General features: G+C 64.8%; 1 protein-coding gene across 1 annotated transcript; it reads right to left on the reverse strand.

Annotated features, from left to right (window-relative positions):
• Nucleotides 1–12,016: 12,016 nt before the first annotated feature.
• Nucleotides 12,017–22,375, reverse strand: PWWP2B (PWWP domain containing 2B). Its single transcript, XM_040991918.1, has 3 exons — nucleotides 22,251–22,375; nucleotides 17,209–18,692; nucleotides 12,017–12,596 (listed from the first exon to the last, which is right to left on the reverse strand). The coding sequence occupies exons 1-2, from the start codon at nucleotides 22,373–22,375 to the stop codon at nucleotides 17,228–17,230; spliced, it is 1,590 nt and encodes a 529-aa protein (XP_040847852.1). The 3' UTR covers nucleotides 12,017–12,596; nucleotides 17,209–17,227.
• Nucleotides 22,376–23,601: the final 1,226 nt, after the last annotated feature.

Here is a 23,601-nt window from a genome sequence, read left to right on the forward strand (position 1 = left end):
TGCTGTTTTCTTTCCTGGAAGGTAAATCCAGCAGTGTCTCTCTGACTCTCAGATCAATACTTCTGGAAGCTGGTACACAACTGGAGGTGTTGCGCCTGCTCCTGTCTGACTCTGGGACGGCCACAGAACACAGCTGCGCACCATGCAGGAGGCTTCTCCAAAGAGCCCAGTGGGGAGATGTGGGTGCTCAGCATGCAGCCCAGGACAGATTGGCAGGCCTGCCACCTACCTGCCCCACCTGCCCTTCCACACCCTGGGGCCCAAGAGGGTGCTGCCACGTCCCTTTCCACCCTGGTTTCCCATCCTGACACTCGCCAAGTTGTTGTTCATGACGGACAGGGCCGGGGTAGAGTGGGGGCGTCCAGCAGGATCCAGGACACCAGCATGTGACAGCCCAGGGTGCAGGGTGAATGCTCTGCTGCCCAGGAGTGCAGCCTGCACCTGCCTGGAGGCTGTTGGCTGCTGGTTGCAGCCTTAGGAAGGGTCTCATGGAGGCTCCAGGATGTGAGGAAGCCCCTGGGGTAGTCGAGGGGCACGCTGGCCGGGTCTGGTCCCTCATGCCCCCGCCTCAGCCATATCACAGCCGGTCCCCAAGCTCCAGGCTCAGATCCAGTTCTCCCTGCATCACATCCAAGCTCTGCTCACCTCTGCACCTGCCGACTCCATTCTACATCCACCCACCGGCCGGGTCACTTCCTGGGCCCATTCAGCCTCCCAGACTTGCTGCTCTATAGGCATGGCACATTCCAGGGTGTGCCCTGGACCCTGCAGGAGGACAAGGAGCCCAAGAGGCTGGGATGAGGCTATTACCTGGGGCAGTGAACCCTGGGTGCTTGCCTTTGCCACTCCCAGGTAACCTCTCACGCTTGCTGCAGGTGCAGGCCCTGGGGTCAGGGAGCTCTCCAGAGAGTCTGTGTGTACTGTAACTTCTGGCAGCTTCCCTGAAAGCAGCACTGTGGCCCCTAGGCAGGCAGTCCATGGCCCAGGTGCCCCACACAGAGCCCTTGGGGAGCTGGGACCCCAGCCTGTGTGGGCCTCTCTTCTGGTGCCTGTGCCCTGGGCTGACGTCCTGGACCAGCACCCTAGGCTCAGGAGATGTGAAGCTTGGGTTGGGCTGGCCCCCTCTGCACAGCCCCATTAGGGAGCCTGTCCCACCACTGTGCCTCACCAGGGGGTGAGAATGGGAGAGGCAGGAGGAGGCCCATGGGGTGTGTTCGGGGGAATGTAGTGTGGCCTGCGGAGACAAGGGCTGGGCAAGGGGGCAGGAAGGACAAGTGACAGAGCTGGCCCAGGCCCCAGGAGGGGATCGGCTGGAGGCCCTGGTCCTGGCGCCTCCCCAGCAGGCTGGTGCTGGCTGCTGCTCTGACTCACGGCGGGGCGGGGTTCTGGCTCTGGGAGCACCCGCACCTTGAGCCAGGCGTGACACATGCAAAGGCTGTACTGCCGAATGCTAATACCGTGAGATGCCAGGTCCCCGCCCGCAGCTCGGAGGCTGACAGGCTGAAAAGCACAGCACCCTCCACGGGACTGCGTGAGTGGACTAAGGTCAGGCCTGGGCTCCAGACACCCTGTCCCTTCCTACCACAGCCCCTCCTGGGCCTGGGTCTCCAGACACAGCTGCATGAGAGGAGGGCTTCATGTGGCTATTACTAACCCCGTCCCCTGGAGAGGAGAATCCTGTGCCAGACTCTGAGATGGCAGGAAGCCCAGGGCTGTCCATGCATAATGAGATGTACCGGCCTTGGTGATTGTGGGAGAGGAGCAGAGAGCCCTGGCTGTCAGGTGTCCAGCTGTGCTGGGTGGGCAGGCAGGAGGCGCATGAAGGCACACGCTGTACACGCCTACACATGCACACACACGGACACTTTGCGCACTTTTGCTCACACACACCAATGAAAACCCTCTCGGTGTGTGAGGAAGTTCTCCATCAAAGAAGCCAGGAGTTTACGGCCATACCACCCTGAACGTGCCTGATCTTGTCTTATAAAGAAGCCAGAAAACAAGGTGTCGCCAAGAAGTTGGCTGCAAACAGAGCACACCTGCAGGCCCCACCCTGCAGTGTCCAGCGCTCAGAGCTGACACGGCCATGGCAGAGGGCACCCGGCCCCACCCTGCAGTGTCCAGCGCTCAGAGCTGACACGGCCATGGCAGAGGGCACCCGGCCTCACCCTGCAGTGTCCAGCGCTCAGAGCTGACACGGCCATGGCAGAGGGCACCCGGCCCCACCTGCAGTGTCCAGTGCTCAGAGCTGACATGGCCATGGTAGAGGGCACCTGGCCCCACCCTGCAGTGTCCAGCGCTCAGAGCTGATGCAGCCATGGCAGAGGGCACCCAGCCCCACCCTGCAGTGTCCAGCGCTCAGAGCTGATGCGGCCATGGCAGAGGGCACCCGGCCCCACCTGCAGTGTCCAGCGCTCAGAGCTGACACGGCCATGGCAGAGGGTACCTGGCCCCACCCTGCAGTGTCCAGCTCCCACAGCTGACACGGCCACACCAGATGTCTCAAGTACATCTCAAACATTACAGCACCTTGGAAATGAGGCAAACATGGCATTGCTGAGTAATTGCAATTCACTATGAGACAGATTAAATGCACCCAAAGCAATTCTTCACAAACAACAAACCAGCTGATCAGTATTTGGGATACCCCAGTGGCAACCAAGGAGAACCCCCGGTGCGTGCTCTCCAGGGAGGGTGCACTCCCAAAACAGCCTTTGCCATAGGGGAGGGGTCTGTTGGAGCCAGCGTTAGGAGGCCCATTACAGCACAATTGCCACAGGTCCACTGCAGAATGACATGCAGGACACCAGGGGCCTCTCCAGGCAAGGGCCAGCTGTCCCAGCGATGTCCACGTCCTGTATCCTCACAGTCCTGAGCCAGTTCCCTGCCACTGGGCCCTGCAGAGCCCCACCCCTGTGCCAGGGCCACCTGACTTCCCCTCCTGGGTTGCCAGCCTTGTGGCTTGGGCCTAGACACCTGTGCCACCCCAGGACCGTGCCCTGCTGGCTGCCTCCTTGCAAGTCAGGTCTTGCTGGACAGCTCTCCTGGCCCGGGCCCCACTGTGCCAGCCCTGGACGAATGCTGTGTGTGTGACCACTGGCACAGGCTCCACTGTGCCAACCCTGGATGAATGCTGTGTGTGTGTGTCACTGGCCTGAGCCCCACTGTGCCAGTCCTGCACGGGTGTTCTGTGTGTGTGCCCACTGGCCCAGGCCCTACTGTGCCAACCCTGGATGAATGCTGTGTGTGTGCCCATTGGCTTCAGCCTGAACTCCACTGTGCCAGCCCTGGACAAGTGCTGTGTGTGTGCCCACTGCCCGCTGGCCTGAACCCCACTATGCCAGCCCTGGACGGGTGCTGTGTGTGTGTGTGCCCGCTGGCCTGAACCCCACTGTGCCAGCCCTGGACAAGTGTTGTGTGTGTGTGTGCCCACTGGTCCGGGCCCTACTGTGCCAGCCCTGGATGAGTGCTCTGTTTGTGTGTGTGTGCCCACTCCTGCCTGGGGCCTGCCTTGCCAGTGGCAGCAGTGGCCAGGATTCAGCCTGTGCCCGAGGCCATGCCCGCCCAGCCACGAGGAGTCCTGTAAGGCTGGGTCCTGGGGGCTGCGGTTTCCTCTGCCTCACACATTTCCCAAGTACTGATAAATGTTTATTTTACAGGAAAACAAACAGTGAAGGAGCCCATTGAGCTTGTCTGAGCCCAGAAAGAAAGAGGCTGGGACTGGGCCTGAGTCAGAGGCAGAAGAGGGTGTGTGTGCACGTGTGTGTGTGTAGGCAGAGGAGGGGTGTGTGTACGTGTGTGTGTAGACAGGGGAGGGGTGTGTGCACGTGTGTGTGTGTAGGCAGAGGAGGGGTGTGTGTGCACGTGTGTGTGTGTAGGCAGAGGAGGGGTGTGTGTGTACACGTGTGTGTGTAGGCAGAGGAGGGGTGTGTGTACGTGTGTGTGTGTAGGCAGGGGAGGGGTGTGTGTGTACGTGTGTGTGTGTAGGCAGAGGAGGGGTGTGTGTGTACGTGTGTGTGTGTAGGCAGGGGAGAGGTGTGTGTGTACGTGTGTGTGTGTGTGGGCAGAGGAGGGGTGTGTACATGTGTGTGTACTGTGTGCGTGTACATGTGTGTGTACTGTGGTGTGTATGTGTGTGTGGCTCAGCCCCAGGTTGCTGCTTGTCCACGTCGTCTTCATCCCCATTGATGCCCTCACCTTCTGCCCTCCTTGCTGAACCCCAGCCTGGGCAGGGAGCACCCCTGCTCCCCTGCTGGCTGCTCAGCTCACAGCTGCGTTCCCATGGGGTGCCGACCCCGGGCGGCAGCCTTGCTGCAGTTCACCCTCTCCCAGGCTTCCCTCCTGCTCCTGGGAGTCGCCCCCTGGAGCGCTGTCCCCTGCCAGCTGGGGCTGCCTGTGACAGAGCAGCTGTTTGCCCAGTGTAGTCTCTCCCTGGCCAGGAGCCCAGCAAGGAGCTCGCCCTGTCTGCTGTCCCCTGCCCCAAGCTGTCCCTCCTGATCTGCAAGTTTCCAGCCATGCTCTGTAAGGCTGGACTGGGCTGCTCTCCTGCCAGCTCCCTGGACTAGGAGGCCTTACCCACGCACGGCCAGGCCTGTTGCAGGCTCCTGGGCTCCTGGGCTCCTGGGCTTTGCCAGTTAATCGCAGGTGTGTTTTCAGAGCAGAATCTAGGGCACCAAGAGTGCAGCCTGCAGGGGGCGCCCTGCACCCTAGCACCAAGGGCCAGCAGAGCGCGCTGAGGCGTGGACCGTGTGGGGCCCATTCCAGGGCTGCCCCCAGCCTGCCCCCAGACCTCTTTACAGCAACGTCACAGGGGAATGAAACCTGAAGTCCTTCCTCCCACCACCTCAAACACCTCCTTCACACATGGTCAGGCCAGACAGAACACCCCCACCCCTTGCTGAGCCCTGGCACTCACGCTGGGTGGAGGGGAGGCCAGCGCTGACCCCCAGCTCCCAGCCAGCCAGCCAGCAAGTGGTGACAAGGGCCTGGGGTGAATTCCAAGGCCTGGCCTGCAGGGGCGGGGCTGACTCCCTGGCAGCACATCCTGGAAGCTTCCGGGTGGGGCAGGCCACACCGGAATCTGAGCCTGACAAGGACGCCAGATGGGCGCGCTCAGAGCTGGGCCGGCCGCTTCCTTTCCCACTGCCCGGGCCAACGGGCGCTCCGCCCCACAGCAGGGACCTCAGCAGCTGTCTCCCACAGGCCTGGGCCAGGGGCTCCTTGTCCTGCGTGGGTCCCTAGGTGCCCAGGAAGCCCAGGGCCCAACTCTACCTCCAGGCCTCTGAGCACCCCACCCCATGTCTGCTTGCTCACATGTGAGACACCCCTACACTGGGTCACAGAGCTAATCCTGCTCAGCCTCAGCAGTGTTCAGGGAGCAGGACAAACAGATGGAAGGCCTCCTGGAAGCCTGCAGAGGGCAGCCTGGCCGAGGGTGGTCCATAGAAGCCTGTGGTGGGTGAGCCCTTGGCACACACCTTGGCCTGAGAACAGGACTTGGGCTCCTGAGTCAGGGGGGGAGGTGGGCACACAACACGGGGCAAGTTCCCAGGCCTCCAGGCCCAAGGGTGGCCAGGGGTCCCGTAGCTGCTGGACGTTCCACTGATGCCCTGGCAGGCATGGGAGGTGCCCTGCAGGGGGCCATGCCCCCAGCTGCCCTCTCCTCACCGGTGGGGCCTGGAGCTCAGCAGCGCCCTCCTCCGGTTTCTGCTTGTACTGGATCTCCTTTCCTCTCACTGGCCGTGGTGCGGGACAGCCTGAGTCGAGGCTGGACAGCCAGCTGGTTAGGGCCTCTCTGCCAGAGCAGGGCCCCCTCTCACTGCTGGTCCTCCCCTGAGCACATGCCTAGCCCCCGACCCTGTCTGGTGCTGCCTGGCCTGGATGGGGCCTCTGAGACAGTCCCCGTTTGGGACTGTGGGGCTCTGGGGTGCACCCTTGAATTTAGAACCCGCCCAGTGGGTTCTCAACACTCCCCCGAGAGGTGGTGTCTTGCTTTGCTACGCTGCTCCTAGGAGCTCACTGACCCCATTGTCCTCCACTGGAGAAGGTGCCAGATGGGGCCAAGCAGGACTCCACTGGACAGTTGCACCCACACCACTGTGGCCATGGGCTGCCAGCCCCAGGCCCAGGAGCTCTCAGACCCTCTGGGAGGCAATTAAATAGAGTGAAACCTCAGGAAGCAGGGAGAGCAATGGGTGAAGTAGGGAAGGAGAGAGAGGGGTCCTGGGAGAGGGGAGGATAGGAGGGGCAAAGCCGTTAGCTGGGGATGGCAGGAAGACAGAGCTGGGCCGATCTGAGACAGGCCCAGGGACCTGCATCGCCCTGGCTGCTGGGAGGCCCCGAGGACACCCACGGCCTGAAGGGTTTGGGTCAGGTGCATTGGGCCCTGACAGCCACCATCCCTCCCAGCTGGGGCCTCTCCCATGAGCAGGTGGACAGGCCCTGCTCACTTGACAGAGCTGTCGCTGGGGATCGTCCAGCCAGACAAGCCAGGCAGGGACGAGCAGTGCACGCTGCCTGGGCTGCTCCATCCAGCTCTGCCCTCAAGTGTCCTACCACAGGCTCACCCAACCTGGTCAGGCTAGCACTCCCAGCCAGGGGCTCCCACCCCACTCCAGTGCTGGCCATCCTGTTGGTCGCCCTGAGCCGGATCGGTGTTGCTCCCAACCGCACAGGAGGGAGGTCTGGGGCAGCGGTGCCACTGCAGGAGGGAGTGGAGGCCGTCAGAGCTGCAAGAATCATTTGCAGTCACGCCCATGGCTGTGAGGGATGGTGCGGAAGGACCAGCCACCACAGGAGATGACACCCCTGCCTCGAGTCCAGCATGTGGGCGGAGCTGCAGAAAGAGGGAGGACAGCAGATGGCATGGCCATGGGAAATGCAGCACAGAGGGAACACACAGACCACACCACAGCACACACACACCACAGCACACACCACAGCACACACAGACCACAGCACACACAGACCACACCACAGCACACACACACCACAGCACAGCACACACAGACCACACACCACAGCACACACACCACAGCACACACACACCACAGCACACATGGCACATACCACAGCACACACAGACCACACTACAGCACACACCACAGCACACATACCACAGCACACACGGCACACAGCACAGCACAGCACACACACACGCACAGCACAGCACACATCACAGCACACACACACCACAGTACATACAGACCACAGAACACACAGCACACACCACAGCTCACACAGACCACACCACAGCACAGCACAGACAGCACACACCACAGCACACACACACCACAGCACACACACCACAGCACACACGACACACACCACAGCAACACAGACCACACCACAGCACAGCACATACCACAGCACAGCATCTGTTCTTGTTCAGTGCCCACCCCTGGTCAATGCCACCCCCATCAGCACCTGTCCCTGCTCAGCACTCGTGCCATGGTCAGTGCCTGTTGGAGTCATGCAGGAAGGAGAACCGCCCCACCTCCCCCACCAGCACAGGTGCCAGCATGCAGGCCAGGGGCTGCTCTGGCCTGGTAAGGCTGACGGTGGGGCCAGGCAGGCGGCCTGGCTGCTCTGTCTTGTAGGAGGGCCCCTGCAGGCAGTGGCTCCAGGGCAGGGCTGTGGAATTAGGGCAGTGAATGCAGCTCCAGGGACCAGCAGCTGCTCCTGCATGGAGGTGGCGCCCTCTGCTGGCAGAGTGGACATGGGGCTCAGGCCAGCTGCTTCTCCAGCGGCTCCCAGGACTCAGGGCAAGAATGGAGCCACGTGCCCTGATCCAGAGCCCTCACTGGTGGGAGACGCAGCCAGAGTGCCCGGGATCTGTCACGGGTGCCCAGTGCTCCCCATTGCCTGTCTAGTTCCTGCACCCCAGCCACTGCCCGCTGCATGTGCCCTGGGAAGGTGGAGGCATGAGAGTAAGGAGAGGTGCTGGTCCCACCCTCAGGGTGATGTGGCTCAGGTGAGCCTTCATGACAGCTTCAGTGGCTGCATCTGCACCCTGGACACTGCCAGCAGCTCCCGCTGGGAAGTGGGGGGCTCCTTCCCGCGTCTCAGTGGTCTTACCCTCCTGTCCTAGGCACCGGGCCCCAGTCCTACCTGCTGCTTTCCAAGGATGTAGAAAGACACCAAGGGGGATCTGGGCAGGCAAGAGCTGAGAGCTGGGCCCACCAGCCCACTGAGGCCACCAGCCCCACTGAGGCCACCAGCCCCACTGAGACCACCAGTCCTCTGAGGCCACCAGCTCACCTAGGCCACCAGCTCACCTAGGCCACCAGCCTGCCCCGTGGCCACCAGACCGCCCCATGGCCACCAGCCCCTAGGCCACCAGCCCCACCGAGACCACCAGCTCACCTAGGCCACCAGCTCACCTAGGCCACCAGCCTGCCCCGTGGCCACCAGACCGCCCCATGGCCACCAGCCCCTAGGCCACCAGCCTCACCTAGGCCACCAGCCCCACCCACCTACCCACCCACCCTGCGGGCCGCCAGCCCGCACCACAACAGCATCTCCAGTCCTCACAGTGAAGCTCAGCAGGAACCAGCAATGTAAGGAAATGAAAGCGTTCAGAACCCTGGGTGCGGGAGCTGTTCTCTGGAAGCCAGACCCTACAGGACCCCATGTGCCCTTGCCTGGGGCAGCCGCTCTGGGTACAATGTGGAAGAACCAGCAGGGGTGTGTGTGCAGAACAGGAGGCAGGGTTGCGTGTGTGTGTGTGTGTGCGCGTGCAGGAGGCATGGTTGTGTGCACGTGGGTGACGTGAAATAGGTGCTAGACTATAGCTGGACCATGGCCATGTAGTTCTGCACAATGATCAGCAGAGGGCACACTTTCAACAGTGATCTGCAGAATGCCCCCAGGAGGAACAGGCCTGTGAGCTGAACAGCATGGCCAGGGTGCTGGGCAGCGTGGCCTGGGAGCTGGGCAGCGTGGCCTGTGAGCTGGGCAGCGTGGCCTGTGAGCTGGGCAGCGTGGCCTGGGAGCTGGGCAACGTGGCCTGGGAGCTGGGCAGTGTGGCCGGAGTGCTGGGCAGCGTGGCCTGTGAGCTGGGCAGCGTGGCCTGGGAGCTGGGCAGTGTGGCCTGGGAGCTGGGCAGTGTGGCCTGGGAGCTGGGCAGTGTGGCCTGGGAGCTGGGCAACGTGGCCTGGGAGCTGGGCAGTGTGGCCGGAGTGCTGGGCAGCGTGGCCTGTGAGCTGGGCAGCGTGGCATGGGAGCTGGGCAGTGTGGCCGGAGTGCTGGGCAGCGTGGCCTGTGAGCTGGGCAGCGTGGCATGGGAGCTGGGCAGTGTGGCCTGGGAGCTGGGCAACGTGGCCTGGGAGCTGGGCAGTGTGGCCGGAGTGCTGGGCAGCGTGGCCTGTGAGCTGGGCAGCGAGGCATGGGAGCTGGGCAGTGTGGCCGGAGTGCTGGGCAGCGTGGCCTGTGAGCTGGGCAGCGTGGCATGGGAGCTGGGCAGTGTGGCCAGGATGCTGGGCAGTGTGCTTGGCTGCTGGGCAGCGTGGCCTGGGTGCTTCTGGGGTGGACATGGACCCACACCGCTGAGCTTTGCTGGCCACTCCCAGGCCACTTCTGGGGCTCAGGCAGCTATGGCCGCCACAGCCAGGTCCAGAGGCTTGGCCTCTGCACCTGCACTCCTCATTCTCAAGAGGAGACAGGCATTCAGAGTTTCTCTTTCTTGTTTTTAAAGGAGGCTCTTCCGGGTCCCCCACAGGGTGCAGGAGTCTGCTGCTCTCCCAGGCATGTTGGGGGCGGATGAGGAGTGGAGCAGCTTGGGCCTCCATGTCAGCGGTCAGCACTGTGGCTGGGCACACTGAGTGCCACCCCGCTGAGTAACGTTGGCTCAGCACACACACCTGCACAAGGAAACGGATCTTCCTGGGAGAGCCCAACCTGGCTGTTGGCTCCGGCTCCACGGGGCTGGGGACAGGCTGCCCAGTGCTGCCCTCCCGGCCCAGCAGGATCAGCTCCCACAGGGCTGGCCGGGCACTCCTGCCAAAGGTAGCCCTGGGGAGGGGTCATCTGAGGAGCTGAGGTGACAGCTGGCAGCAGGGGTGCGGCCATGCAGCCGAGACAGTAGCAGGCTGCTCCAGGAAGATCACACACCCCCCCACAGTCACACGGGCTCATGCAACACAGTGCTCCCACCCATGCATGGGGGGACCCACCCTCTGCAGCCCAGGGAGGGCTGGCTGTGTGGTCCTGATCTGTCTGAGCTCTGTCACTGCCATGTTCACGGAGCCTCTGCCACCGCCACCTGGCTGGTTTCAAGCTTGTGCCTGGGAGCCAGTCAGGCCCCAGCCCCCCAGCCCCACAGCCCCCCAGAGCTCCTCCAGCCCTGCCCTGCGGTTCCCGGCCCTACCCCCACGACCCAGAGCAGGGCTGGGGTTAGGGATAAATCCCAGGCTGGGGGAGGGGACAGGCTGGTTGCAGCCCTGGCAGACCCTGCTCCGAACGAAGCCTCTGACAAGCAGGAAAAGGAAGTTGGGCTCGGGTGGGGCTCTGCGCCTTCCTGCCGCTGGGGTAGCAATGGTTCCAGACGCTTCTTCAGCTCCTTGGGCACAGCGAGCAGATGGCGCCCCCACCCCAGGCCAAGAATGGGTGCCCTATAGCTCCTCCCAGTGTCCACAGGGGCTGGGCAGGCGAAAGCGGAAGGCAGCTGGGCCTGGGGCAGGCTGGCCATAGCCTTGGCACCAGCTGACTGCCTGCTGCCAGCAGGGCTGCTTCCTAAAGCATAGGACCCAGCCTACAGGAGGGGGGCAGCGTCGGGTCAGGCACCTGTCCCTGCTGGCCCAGTCGGGCTGAAAGTGACCAACACAGATGGCCCAGCCCTGGCTCCCTCCCCAAGCCAGCTCCACAGCAGAGCAGGACAGCGGGTCGTGTGCAGTCTGGAGGAGGGAGGGGTCGTGCAGCACAGTTCAAGACTGTGGCCAGCAGCTGAAGCCCTGGAGGCCAGGTCAGCACCAGCCCCCAGAGCAGACGGCTGGGGCGGGCCGGCTCCGAGCAGACAGCACCCAGGAGAGACAGGCCCCAGGTCTGGCTGCCCCGAGCCCTGCCCTGCACGTCTCCACCCTGTGGTCACCTTAGGACCGGGGAAACCAACCAGGCTGTAGGCAGTGAGCCCTGCAGGATCCCCTTTGTGGGGGCCCCGTGTGGATAAACGGGGGTGAAGACTGGCAGCAAGTCGTGCCCAGCAGCCCGCCTATGTGGAGCTGCAGCTGGGCACAGTGCCCAAGGAAGAGCAGAATGCAGGCAGAAATGCCAGGCTCCTGGCCAGCCTGAGGGGACACCGGCCACCGCTCCCGGGAGCCGCTGTGTAGAGGCCCCTTCGGGACGGGGCTGGTGTCGCCAGGACCCCGCCTGCACGTCAGTCGGGGAGTGTCCGGTGCTTGGCCTGGGGACTGACCTGCCTCCTCTGGGTGTGTGAGCACAAGCTCCACCCAGACATGAGCTGCCAGACACAGCCGCCAGGACCGCGGCAGATGTGTGGCCGCACCTGACTGCCCTGGACAGAACCCTGGGGGATCTCTCGCCAGGGCTCACGTGGCAGGACCAGAGGGGAGGGAAGGGCTTGAAGACCCACCCCGAGCAGATGAGGCCCCTTCCCAGGAAGCCGCTGCCAGTGACCAGCCGAGAAATGTACTAGGCCCTGGGCCCCTCCTCCTAATGACCCCTCCCCCCTGCTACCCACAGGCCCCTCCCTCCTGACCCCTGACCCTGTCACCCACAGGCCCCTCCCTCCTGACCCCTGACCCTGTCACCCACAGACCCTGGATTCCTACCCCCACAGGCCCTACTCCCCCCACCCTGTCACCCACAAGCCCCTCCCTCCTGACCCCTGACCCTGTCACCCACAGGCCCCTCCCTCCTGACCCTGTCACCCACAAGCCCCTCCCTCCTGACCCTGTCACCCACAAGCCCCTCCCTCCTGACCCTGTCACCCACAAGCCCCTCCCTCCTGACCCTGTCACCCACAGGCCCCTCCCCCTGACCACGTCACCCACAGGCCCCTTCCTCCTGACCCCTGACCCTGACCCCCACAGGCCCTGAGTCCAGCCTCCTCATGGCTGCACTTTTTACTCTTCTACATCAGAGCAAAGAAAGCCAGGGTCACTTCCGTTTTCTCTGTCTGGTCTTTAAAGTGACAAACTGGAGGGCACTATGCTGTCAGGAAGAGGCCCCACCTTGCGCAGCGTGCTGCTAGGCTCCTGCAGTAGCATCTCAGGCACAGGGGCCTGACTCCGTGGCCATGGGGAGCAGGGTAGTGGCCCCCAGTTCTCAATGGCGGCGAGCTACCCGAGGGCCTGGGAAGGGGGTCCCAAACATGCAGCTTGATTTTCTGAAGCCTGAGGGGAGGCCCAGGCAGAGCATCCGGCCTCGCCCAGGGGCACGCTCCATGGCTGGGCACAGCCGCTTGCGGGGTAACTGGACATGCTGGGGTGGCTGCCCTGAGCCTGTCAGGGTGCTGTAGCAGCTTCCCCCACTGGAGGAAGGGGCCTTCAGACAAGTCTCTGCCCTGTCCACCCAGGCTGCTGCCCAGGGGTGAGCCAGGACTCAACCGAGCAGTCGCATTCCTCATCGCCAGCGCTGACCTGGGGGAAAGAGAACGGAGGTTGCAGTGGGTTCAGCTGGGGTACAGTTCCACACCACACTGGGGTCCTCCGAGGTGCTTCCTTCAGGCTGTGGGGGTGGTGGCGGAACCCCAGGTCCTGAAGGGCACAAGGTTCAGCAGTGGGAGTGCCCAGGGCAGGCGCTTGGCACACACGTGGTGTCGGTGCATAGGGCCCGATGCGATATCCTCCGGCGCCCCTCAGCATCTGTGCCTGAAGACAGAGAGGTGGCGCAGGCTCCAGGACACGGCACAGCCCACAGATGGCCACCATGAGGGGACAAATGGCCCCATGTACAGCCCCCTGGCGGGAGGGGGCAGACACAGCAGAGCCTTCAAGCGCTGGGAGACCAGGTGACCAGGCTGCAGAGAGCATGAGCTGGGTGAGGATGAGATATGTCCACAGTGCCCAGGAGCAGGCAATGGTCAGGGACACCACCGGGAGCCTGGGGGACAGGGCATCGCAGGAAATGGATGCCAGAAGGTTCCCTGGATCACAGGTGCCAGGAGGTGCTGGGGCTGGGCTCCGGAACCTGGTCCCTTGCCTGGCCTAAGTCCATGGGTCCTGAGGGCAGCAGGTTCCGGCACACAGGGCCTGAGCTGCCCGACGCTGGCACAGCTGACAGGGTCAGATCTCCTGCCCAGGGCTGCTCAGTGGGACCGCCGGACCCGGACAGCGACCTAGTGAGCGTGGGGTTCTTGTGCAGGTCACAGGCCTGGCTATGGGTGTGTTGCTTGACCCCCAGATCCCGAGGGGCCCTGGCAACCAGATGCTGGAAAGGGCACCAGTCAGGCCTCATGGGGGAGCGTGGGGTCCTCCTGGCATGTCAGTGCACAGCCCCACCTTCTGCCCTGTTGCATGTGCCCTGTCCACATGTGTGTGCCCATCTCTGCTCTGCCATGTGAACACATGGCCCCAACTGCGGTCCCATCACTGTGCCCCTAACTCTACACGTGTGTGCCCTCTAAACCCGACCCCAGCAGCTCAGCAGACCCTATTTGCAAGGACCCAGTGTCCCAGCCACCGTCAAGCTCATCTCTGCTAGCACAATCACTCAGATGTGTTTCCCAGTGCATGCCTGTCACACTGTAAGGACTCCACAGCCCCCGGGCCTCAGGCTCCTAAGGTGTTCGAGGGGTAGGGGCCACCCCCATGGAGCGCAGTGCTTGTCTCTGGAGCCTGAAGTGGGGAGTCCAGTAGTTGGGAACCCTCTCAGGTCCCCCCCAGGGCTGAGGCAGGTCAGGACAAGCAGTCCCTGGGGGCAGCTGGGGAGGCAGGCACCCCAGAGCTGTCCCTCCCAGAAGTGAGTCCCAAGACCCAGAAGTGGATGAAAACCGCCCAGGCCCCTTGCTTGGGGGTGGGGATGGGTGAGGAGGTGAGGGCAGACAGGGGCAGCGTCATGGCAGAGCACAGGACGATGCCTCCTGCAGTGCTAGCATCTCCTGTGGGCACCAGTTCAAGTCCCATTCCAGCTCTCTGGCAATGGCCTGGGAAAAGCACTGAAGAAGCATGGGCCCCTGCACCCACGTGGGAGACCTGGCTGAAGCCCCTGGCACTGGCCCACCCAGGGCCAGCCCCTGTGACCACCGGAGGAGCGAGACATCGAATGGAAGATCTTTCTTTCCCTCACTGTGTAACTCCACTTCATTCATAAATAAATAAACAGTAAAGCAACATGCCCAGCAGTGTCCCACGTGCCTGCCTTCCCCGAAGAGAAGTGCAGACCACAGTGGGCGAGAGCCGTGTGCCTTGACGCTGGCCCTGCATCCTCGGAGACCTGCCGGCTGGGGGGCCACCCAGCCTGGAGCTCCAGACCTCAGAGCTGCCCTTTCCACCTCACGATCCCTCCTCAGCCCCGGAAGCCAGCAGCTCACATCCTCCAGGGAGCTGCCTGGGGCCCATGAGGGTGCAGGATGGCCACTCCCCAGGGGGCTCGGCACCTGCACTGCTAAGAGTCGACATGGGGAGGAAGGACGGTAGGAGGCCCTGACACCTGCACAAGGGAGTTTTCCAAAGGAGCAATCCCTGAGTGCTTCTGTTTCCAGTCCAGCAACACAGCGTAGCCAGGAGAGCAAGCAGTCCCCAAGGGCCACAGTGAGCAGCCAGGTGGCTGGCCACAGAAGCAATGCAGCACCCAGTTCTGTCAGTGACCAAGGCCGACAAGCAACCAAGAAGCAGTAGCTAACCCAGGAGCTGCGGGCAGCAGCGGCCAAGCCAGGGCCAGGGGGCAGCGGCCAAGCCAGGGCCCGGGATCAGCCAGCCAGGCCAGGGCCTGGGGGCAGCGACCAGGCCAGGACCTGGGGGCAGTGACCAGGCCTGGGCCTTCGGGCCCCGTGGAAGACCTGTGGCTGAGCCAGCCTACACCAGCCAACGAGCTGTTGTGGGGATGGTGTGAGCAGGAGACAGTTAATGCATCTATGGCCTGTAGGAGAGCAAGGTGGTGGCTGCCTGCAGAGAGCCGGCCTGAGGACGCCAGCTCAGGGCAGGCCTAGCAGCGGCTCCTGCCCACCTGACGTGCTCCACCCAGTCCACCAGACGCCCAACCTGCAGGCAGCCAGGGTCTTCCCATGTGGGGGAGGGGGCACCACAGTGCAACTGGGTGAATGTGACAGAGAATGGGCTGGCACAGCCCTGGCTCCAAGCCCATGAGCCTCTGGCCACCAGGAGCAGAGGGGCGCTGAGCCCACAGGGGCCACAGTCTGACCACAACCCTGAGATGTGGGCTCAGTCTCCTCGTCTGGAGCTCCCCACTCCTCCCTGCCTTGGGTAGTGAGACCAAGAGAATGGGCTGCCCTGGGGGACATCAGGGAAGCTGGACGCACGGCTGGGAACCATAGCTTGGGGTAGTGGAGGAAGGAGGAGCCCCAGGGAGGAGCGAGGAGCCAGCGCCACCTGCGCACTCTCCAGCAGCCCATGCTCCCTCCAGGCAGTCTTCCTGGATCCCAGGTGGAAGGCTTCCATCAGCCACTGTCCTCCTGGGTTCCCTCCCCTCGTGCGGCCTTGGGCATGGGTGGCACCTTTAGTCCTCAGCACCTGGGCAAGGGCCCTGGGATCTGCCCTCTCTCTAGCTGCCAGACAGCACAGGGTCTAGTCAGGACTTCGGGGTTGGGGGCACAGCAGGGCCCTGGTGCTCCACTCACCACCTGGGGGAGCTGCATTGCTCCTGGTGCTGTCAGGGTGGGGGGGGCAGAGATGGATAGACAGGACCTGTACTGGAGGGAGCTGGGCCAGGACCAGTGTGGACCCAGACCGTTCTGCCCCTGCTGGCCCTGGACCAGTGTGGACCCGGGCCGTTCTGCCCCGCCGGCCTAGGACCAGTGTGGACCCAGACCGTTCTGCCCCTGCCGGCCCAGGACCAGTATGGACCCAGGCCGTTCTGCCCCTGCTGGCCCTGGCCTCCCACCTGCCAGTAGCCAAGTGGCACCACAGGAAGCCAGAGGGGCTCGTCCACACTCAGGGACCCCAGGATCCTGGCATGCATAGCACCTGCTGTAGCCCTCCTGGGAGCTGGGGATCAAGGACCTTCAGAGAGTAAGCACCTCAGTGGACTGGGTGCCCTGACCACCTTGGTGGGTGCCATGTCCAGTGAGTGCTGCTTCCTGGGGTGGCCCCTGCTGCCTGTGCCCAGACTGTTGCCTCAGGATCAGTGTGGTGTCCGCAGGGAACCCCGCTCAGCTGGGCCTTGGGTCATCCACCTGCCAGCAATCCTGCCTTGTGTGGGCACCACCCACCTGCGGGGGCCAGGGGCCACCTCCCCTCCCCACGTGGTCCCTGGGACCCAGGATGGCAGGCCCCCAGGAATCCCCAAACTGATCGCTCCAGGGAACCCATCCCAGCCAGAGCTGTCTGGTCAGCTTCTTCATTCCTCAGGAAACAAATCCCAAAGCTAGCTAGAATCAGCCACTCCAGCACCCCCACCAGGGCCATGTCTGTGTGGGACGCCGCCCCACAGTCAAGCCACGGCCTGCCCGTCTGGCATAGCTCTGTGCAGGCAAACCTGTCTGGTGAGATTCCTCCCCCACTTCCGGATAAACGTGGCCAGCCCAGCCTGGGGCCACAAGGCCACCAAGCCTGGAGACTCAGCAGCCCTAAACCCCAAGCCACAGTGTGAGGCCTGAGCCCCATGTCAAGTAGGAGGGGTGGCAGCTGGGCACACAACAGCCTGAGGGCCGGCCCAGCCAGGCCATGGCCGGAGACCCCAAAACCTCTCTAAGCACCCCCACCCCAGACAGCTGCAACCAGTCCTGAGCAAACGGCCTGTGCTGGGCACTCAGGCCCAGGGCAATCCTCCCTGCTTCTTCTTCTCTCCTGGGACCCCCTCCCCCGGACCTCTCCAGCCAAACACCAGCCAGCCCAGCCCGAGCCTGAAGCAGGAAGCTGCAGCCGGGCCGCAAGGTCACCAGAGGTCACCATGGCCAAGGCAGGTGACAAGCTGGGGGTGGACGAGCAGCCCAGCACAGAGGCGCCCCCTGCCCCACGGCCCCAACCACCTTCCTGGGGGAGGCTTGGACACCGGGCAGCTGAGCACCTGCATAAGTGGCTGCAAACCACTGGGGACAAAGCCACTGCCATGGTCCAGATCGGCCACACTCACCTGGCCTGGGGTGCCTGGGCTACGTCTCAAACTGGGTCAGCAGCTCCCGTATTTCAGGGGCCATGTGCTGCCCGGCCGCGTTGGCAGCCTCAGCGATGGCTTTCCGGTACATCCCCTTCTTCTTCCGGTTGAACCTCAGTTTGAAGAACTCGGAGAAGGGGGAGAGCTTGGAGACAGACAGGAGGGACGTTGTCGGAGACCCGAACCACGAGACCTTGGCTTCGCGCCAGAAGGGCTCTCCGTCTGCCTTCCGGCCAAGGCTGAGGTCCAGGACCCGTGCTGGCCACCAAGGGAAGCCGTGGATCTTGCCCCACACGATGTCCCCCACGGCCACCGTCCTCCCGTCGTCTGTGACGCACTTGGACACGCTCTGTGTGTGCAGCCTCACTGTCAGCGGTGGGACTGTGGGGTGGGTGGCCCCGTCACCCGACGAGATGTCCCCGGGGTCGGCCGAGGTTCCCTCTGAGCTGGACGACTTGGCCTCATCCAGGCTGTCGCCGCTGCAGTCCGTGGTGCCCGGCGGGCAGCCAACCAGGAAGGCCAGCCCCCCAGGGCGCCGGTCGTTGTGGGGGCGGCCCTGGCAATCCTCCTCTTCACCTGAGCTGACTGGTGACGGCGAGGGTGACAGGGAGGACAAGGTCCCCAGCCCGGGACCGGGGCCAGAGCAGTCCCCAGAGGCCCCCAGTGCCTCTACCAGCTCTGCTCGGTATAGCGGCCCACACGTGCCCGTCCCCTGGCGGGGCCTCAGCCGGATCTTGGGGGGTGGCAGGGCTGGGCTGGGCCGGGTCAACTTCAGCTTGGGGAGAGAAGCCAGGGGTCTGTCGGGTGGTCCATCCTTGTCGCCACCACCACCGTCCCGGGGTACCCATGGCGGGCAGAAGGGCTCCAGGGAGCCATGCACACGCGAGGGGATTTTGACGACCTCACCCTTGCCCTGGGGTGTGCTGTAGGAGATCCTGATGACAGGGCTGCGGGGGACCTGCCCTGCGGGGGTCCCGGGCCCCTCACGTCGCTCCCTCTTGCTCCTCCTCAGGGCCTGTGGCTCCTCGGGGTCCAGCCTCCTGCGGGCACGGGGGGCTGCCGGGGGGCTGGCACTGGCCTGCGGGGGGCTCACGGTGCTCTTGCACTTGCCACAGAGGACCTGGCGCGGCCGCAATCGTATGGTGCTGAGGATGAGCCTGCCGGGGTCCCGGGCACGAGACAGCCGCCGCCGCGTGCGCTTGATGCTTCGGGGTGGGGGCTGTGGCACCCACTGCTGGTAGGAGCTCCGTAGCCACAGCGGGTGAGGGAACGGGGCGCCCTCAAAGTATGGCAGGGGCAGGGGTGGCTCAGGGCTAGCGGTCGCCGGGTGAGGCGGGGGTTTGGTACCTGGCTGTAGCCCCTGGCAGGGCCCCTCCTCAGGGGCCTGGTCATGGCAAAGGCTGGCAGGGGGCTTGTCGGCCAAAGGTGGAGGGGTCCACGAGGGCAGGCCGAAGAGCCCAGACCTGGTGGGGGGAGATGGAAAGGGACAGTGAGGGTGGGAAGTGACCCAGCCCACCCCCCCCGCCCCAGCCTAGAGAGACATCCAGGACCTAGAGCAGGGGCTGGTCCTGGGTACAGCCTCACACCTGGCCCACCTGGCCAGGGGCCAACCATGGGGGGCTTCGTATGAGCTGACCAGCTGCAGGGCCACAGACCTGGCACAGCCACACCTCCTTCCTGGGGCTGCCGCCCCGCCCTGGCCATGCCCACCGCTCACCAGGAGTGTGGAGATACACAGCAGAGCAGTCACCCCAGCACTGGGCACTGCCAGGGCCAATAACAGTGGCCAGGCCACTGAGACCGTGCCTTCAGTTGTGGCTCCGACACCCTATGGCCATGTCCCTGGAAGAGGGGCAGACCACGGGGGCTTCTGCCCCAAGCCCAGAGGGTCCTGGTGAGGCAGGGATGTCCCTTGGGCATGGAGACAGGTCCGCACGCCACTGCCCTGGGAGAACCCTAGCACTCTGCTTGGTCCTGGGTCACATGTGGAACATGGTGTTGTGGGCCGGGGTCAAAGCTGCCGCCTGCAATGCGGGCATCCAACATGGGTGCTGGTTTAAGTCCTGGCTGCTCCACCTGGATCCCGCTCCCTGCTAACGGCCTTGGAGGGCAGTGTAGGACAGTCCGAGTGCTTGGGTCCCTGCGCCCACGTGGCACAGCTGGAGGAAGCTCCCGGTCTTGGGGTTGGCCTAGGCTGGCCCTGCTTGTTGCAGCCATTTGAGTAGCAAGCCAACAGATGGGAAGATCTCTGTTTCTCCCCTTCTCTGTCACCCTACCTTTCAAATAAATAAATTCTTTAAGACATGAAACAAAACCACGGAACACATGACGCCACCTACGGCTGCCCAGGAGGCCCTGGCCATGCCTGGCCCCAGCAGAAGAGGCCCCAGTGGCCCAAGGAGCTGCTGTCACGAGTCAGCGTGAGCCGGCCAGGGCTTACCCTGCTCTTGGGGACCCACGGCAGCCCAGCTCAAGGAGCTCCCAGGGCAGGACGAGCCACCCAGGGGGTTGCAGTGGGGGCCAGGCCCTGAGCAGCACAGCAGGAGCAAGGCTCAACTTCTCCATATCCTCAGGTCCCGGCCTGGCTACCATCCCGGGCAGCCCAGTTTCCCTGATTCACAGCCTGAGGGCTATTGGTCCATGGTGGCAGCCACCTGTCCCCTGCCCTACTCCACATCTACCCTAGGCCCCCTTCCCACCCTCTGCTGCCCAGAAGGGGATAAGGCAGCAGTTCCTGGAACATGGGGCAGCCTGGGGTGCAGGACCACCATCCCTTTTATCAGCCACGAGGGTGCATGTGCCGTGCACCAGACGTCTACCCTTGCACTCGGGGGACCCCAGGCCTCCCCAGCATAGTGGGCAGAGGCTGCCGGCCAGTCCTCCCCGAACCGCCTTCACCACCTGGCAGGCAGGCCCCTGACATGGCCCTCGCTCAGGTGCCATCCCTTGTAGCTATCCGGTCCAACCCCGCAGCCAGCGCCCTGTGGGCCAGCCTATGCAGCAGCAGGCAGCCCTGTCCCCCCTGGTCACTGTGGCTTCCCTGTGGCCTGGCAGGCCTGATCCTTCTTGTATCTGGGTCCAGGGTTTGGCTGGCCAGGGGAGCTCAGGCAATTTGCAACTGGGCAAGGTGGGGGGTCCTGGATCCACAGCTCTCAGGCCACCCCTCTGCAGGGCAACCCCAGTGAGGAACCACAAAACTAGGCCCTCCTACATCTCTGTCCTGAGGCATGGCAGCCTGCCACCCCCAGGGTCCAGGGTCACAGCCACCAATGCCGCAGCCCCTGTAAGGAGGCCAGCAGGAGGCAGTGTGGACAGTGGTGGGCACTGTGACAGTGGTGGGCAGTGTGGACAGAGGGGGCAGTGTGGGCATGGGAGGCAGCATGGACAGAGGGGAGCAGTGTGGACAATGGTGGGCAGCATGCCTGACTCAGCCCATGAGTCCGCACAACCCTGGCCACGCCATCGCACTGTGGCACAGGGGCAGTGTGGCTGCTGCCGCCAGGTACTCGGCCTAGGGCCCGGGGCCCTTTCAGACGGTGGGGGGTGAGGCAGGAGCCCCCTGCTCCCAACACTGGCCTCACGCTGACCCTGCCACCTGTACTCCGGCATCGGGGACCACACACTGTCTGCCCAGCTATTAGGGAGAGCTGGGGGCTGCCAAAGCCACAGCAGCTCGGTGACCTGTGACCTGCGTGCAACTTCACCACTCCTCCCCGTCTGTCGGCACCTGCAGCCATGGCAGCTGGGGCACCAAGAAAAAATGGCCTCCAGGGAGGGCAGGTGGGCACCTGGACCTGGTAACAGCCTGGTTGCTGGGCAAGTGCCCGTCCCGTCCTGCCCACGTCAGGGCTGTAGCATGAGCATCGTGGGCAGACACCAGGGGCCACGCCCAGTGGGCAGCAGGATGAGCACATGCCTGATGGAGGGGAGAGGGCAGGTGCAGGGCAGACCCTCCACGAGGACCTGGGTGTCTGCAGAGCCGGCTGTGGCTCTCTGGGCAGCTCTAGTTACAGCGGAACATGGCTATGACCGGACAGAGGCCAGAGTCCTGCACCTGCCAGGGACCCAAGCAGGCCTGCAGCTTTCCACCACGCAGGGGAGGGGTGTGGCCCTGCACACCAGCTTGGTGTGGCCTCTGCAGACTCCGGCCACAGGGAGCTCGGGAAACAGGCCGTCAGCTTAGGAGCCTGCTCTGCAGCCACCTGAGGAAGGCAGGGTCTGCAGGAAGAGCCCCCCTCCAGCAGACACTCCAGAACAGCCCAGCCTGGCAAGGCCCACAGGAGGCCATATGTTATATCACATGACTTGTGCATAAATGGCTTCTGGCACTGGGGAGGGAGGACGGCAGGGCAACTCATTGCCGGCCAGCACCTTAGACCTCAGGGCTGGGGCGGAAAGTTGGGTGTCAGAGAGGGAAAGGGCGCTCATCCACCAGTCTGCCGCAATTCAGGGTGAGAGGCAGCGTGGCCCACCGCCCCCAAAGATCTCTGCTGTCTCACTCCAGGCGCTGGGCCTGGGGCACGGCGGGGTGGGGTGGGGTATCCTTTGCTGAGGGAGTCCCTGCGGGTGCACAGATGCGGCGCGCCTGCGGAGCCGGTTCCCGCAACTTGGGTCTGTGCTGCAACGCTGGGCTTCTGGGGGAGCCGACTTCGCCAGCCCCACGCCAGCCAGGGCAAGTCCCCTGAGCACCTGCCCTGCGCTCGGGGGGCTCCTGCGGGAGCCGCGGGCTCCACCGTGCCTCCGAACAAAGAGAGCGGGTCCGGGTGCGAACGCGCAGTTAGGGGTCCCGACCCCACGCCCCCCAGCCCCCGGACGGTCCCCGCCGCTCTCCCGCCTGGAAAAGTCGCGGCGACTTCGGGAGCCACTCGGCGCCGGGCGGGCGGCCGTCCCCGCGCGCCCCGAGCCCCGGCCCGGCGGAAACCGAAAGCGGGCGGCGCCGCCCCGCCCCGCGCCGGTCCCGGTCTCGGGCGGGCGGGCGGGGCGCCCCGAGGGCGAGGGGTCCCGGTCCGCGCCCCGCTCACTTTTTGGTGCAGTCCAGCAGGACCCCGGCGAAACTGCGCCCGCCGCAGCTCGCCGTGACCAGCAGCGCCCCGTTGACGACCTGCTCCACGCGCGCCGGCAGCCGGCAGCCGGCCCGCGGCTCCATGTCCCGCTCCGCCGCGGCCAGCGCGTGACGCCGCCCGCCGTGACGTCACGGGGCGCGCGGCCCCTGTCCGGCCTGGCCGCCGGTGTCCTGCCCCGCGCCGCGCAGGCCCGGCCGCCACGGGCCCCGCGCGGAGCCGTCCCCGGGCGCGCGCAGGACGCGGAGGTGGCGCCCTGCGCGGGGGCGCACGCGGCCTCCCGGCGGAAGCCCCAGGTGCCCTTTGCGCATCCGACCCGTGCCCGGCCCCTGCCTCGCACCGGCACCCTGGGGCCCCCTGCCCGCCCGGGTGGGGCCTCACGCACCCGCAGCCCCAGGTCGTGTGGAGGCTGGGATTCCCGCAGACGCCGGGCCCCTCCTCGCCGGCCGCCCGGACTCCCCCCCCACAGCTGGGCAGAGTGGACCTCAGGAGCAGGAGTGCCCGGCCCTGGGCGGCCGCTGCCCACTCAAACCGCACGGGGACCTGTGCGTGCCCTCCATGGGTACCGGGCCCTCGTGGTGAATCTACTGCCGAGTGGAGGCCGCGTGGACCTAGCGTTTGGGGACGAGTTCGGGGGGAGCAGAGCTTGGGGTCGGCTAGAGGTGTGGGCGCCCACAGGAGCAGCTCTTCGGGGCTAGGGGGTGCAGGGCAGCCTGCACCCTGCTGCGGCTGTAGGAGCTGGCTGGGGCCCCCTGGGGCTCCTCCTCCCGCGCCACCTTCAGGCTCCTGGACGATGCTGTTTACCATCTCCATCCAGGTGCGGGTGCCCAGGTGCTGACCCTGTGTGTGCGGCAGAGCTGGGCCTGGTGGGTCCGGCTGGGCCTGTCCGCCAGCTGCCTGGCCCCAGGGAGGGGCCTGTTGGGAAAGCAGACTCCAGCCCTGAAGGGACTAGGTACAAATCCTGGCTCTGAAGCACACTGCCCCGACAGGCTCCACCGCTGCACCAGAGGCCCAGCACCACCAGTCAGCAGGGCCAGCGTGCGGGCAGAGGAGATGGCCGAGTCCGAACCCTCACCCCCTCACTGGGGCTGTCAGGGAGACCAGCACTGGGAGGTGGGGGGAGGGGCTGCAGGAGGAGACCATGCCTGCAGCCTGTCAGCTCCTCCTGGCCCTGGCCTCTGCCCGTCCTCCCGGACGCCCTGCGACCCCATCACCATCAGCTGCACAGCAGCTCACCATCTGTCCACGCTGTCCCTGGTCAGCGCCTCTCAGACGAGGGTTTGCAGGCCTCCCCTGGGGAGATGCTATAGTC

The sequence above is a fragment of the Ochotona curzoniae genome, unplaced genomic scaffold (genome assembly GCF_017591425.1).
Source record: "Ochotona curzoniae isolate NIBS_2020 unplaced genomic scaffold, NIBS_Ocur_1.0 contig_66, whole genome shotgun sequence".
NCBI lineage: Eukaryota > Metazoa > Chordata > Mammalia > Lagomorpha > Ochotonidae > Ochotona > Ochotona curzoniae.

Excerpts from the sequence above, each read along its gene's own strand:
- PWWP2B (XM_040991918.1), bottom strand. The coding sequence starts at position 22,375 with ATGGAGCCGCGGGCCGGCTGCCGGCTGCCGGCGCGCGTGGAGCAGGTC. Across the intron at positions 18,693-22,250 it reads CTGCTGGACTGCACCAAAAA|GTCTGGGCTCTTCGGCCTGC; the intron begins GTGAGCGGGGCG and ends TCCCCCCACCAG.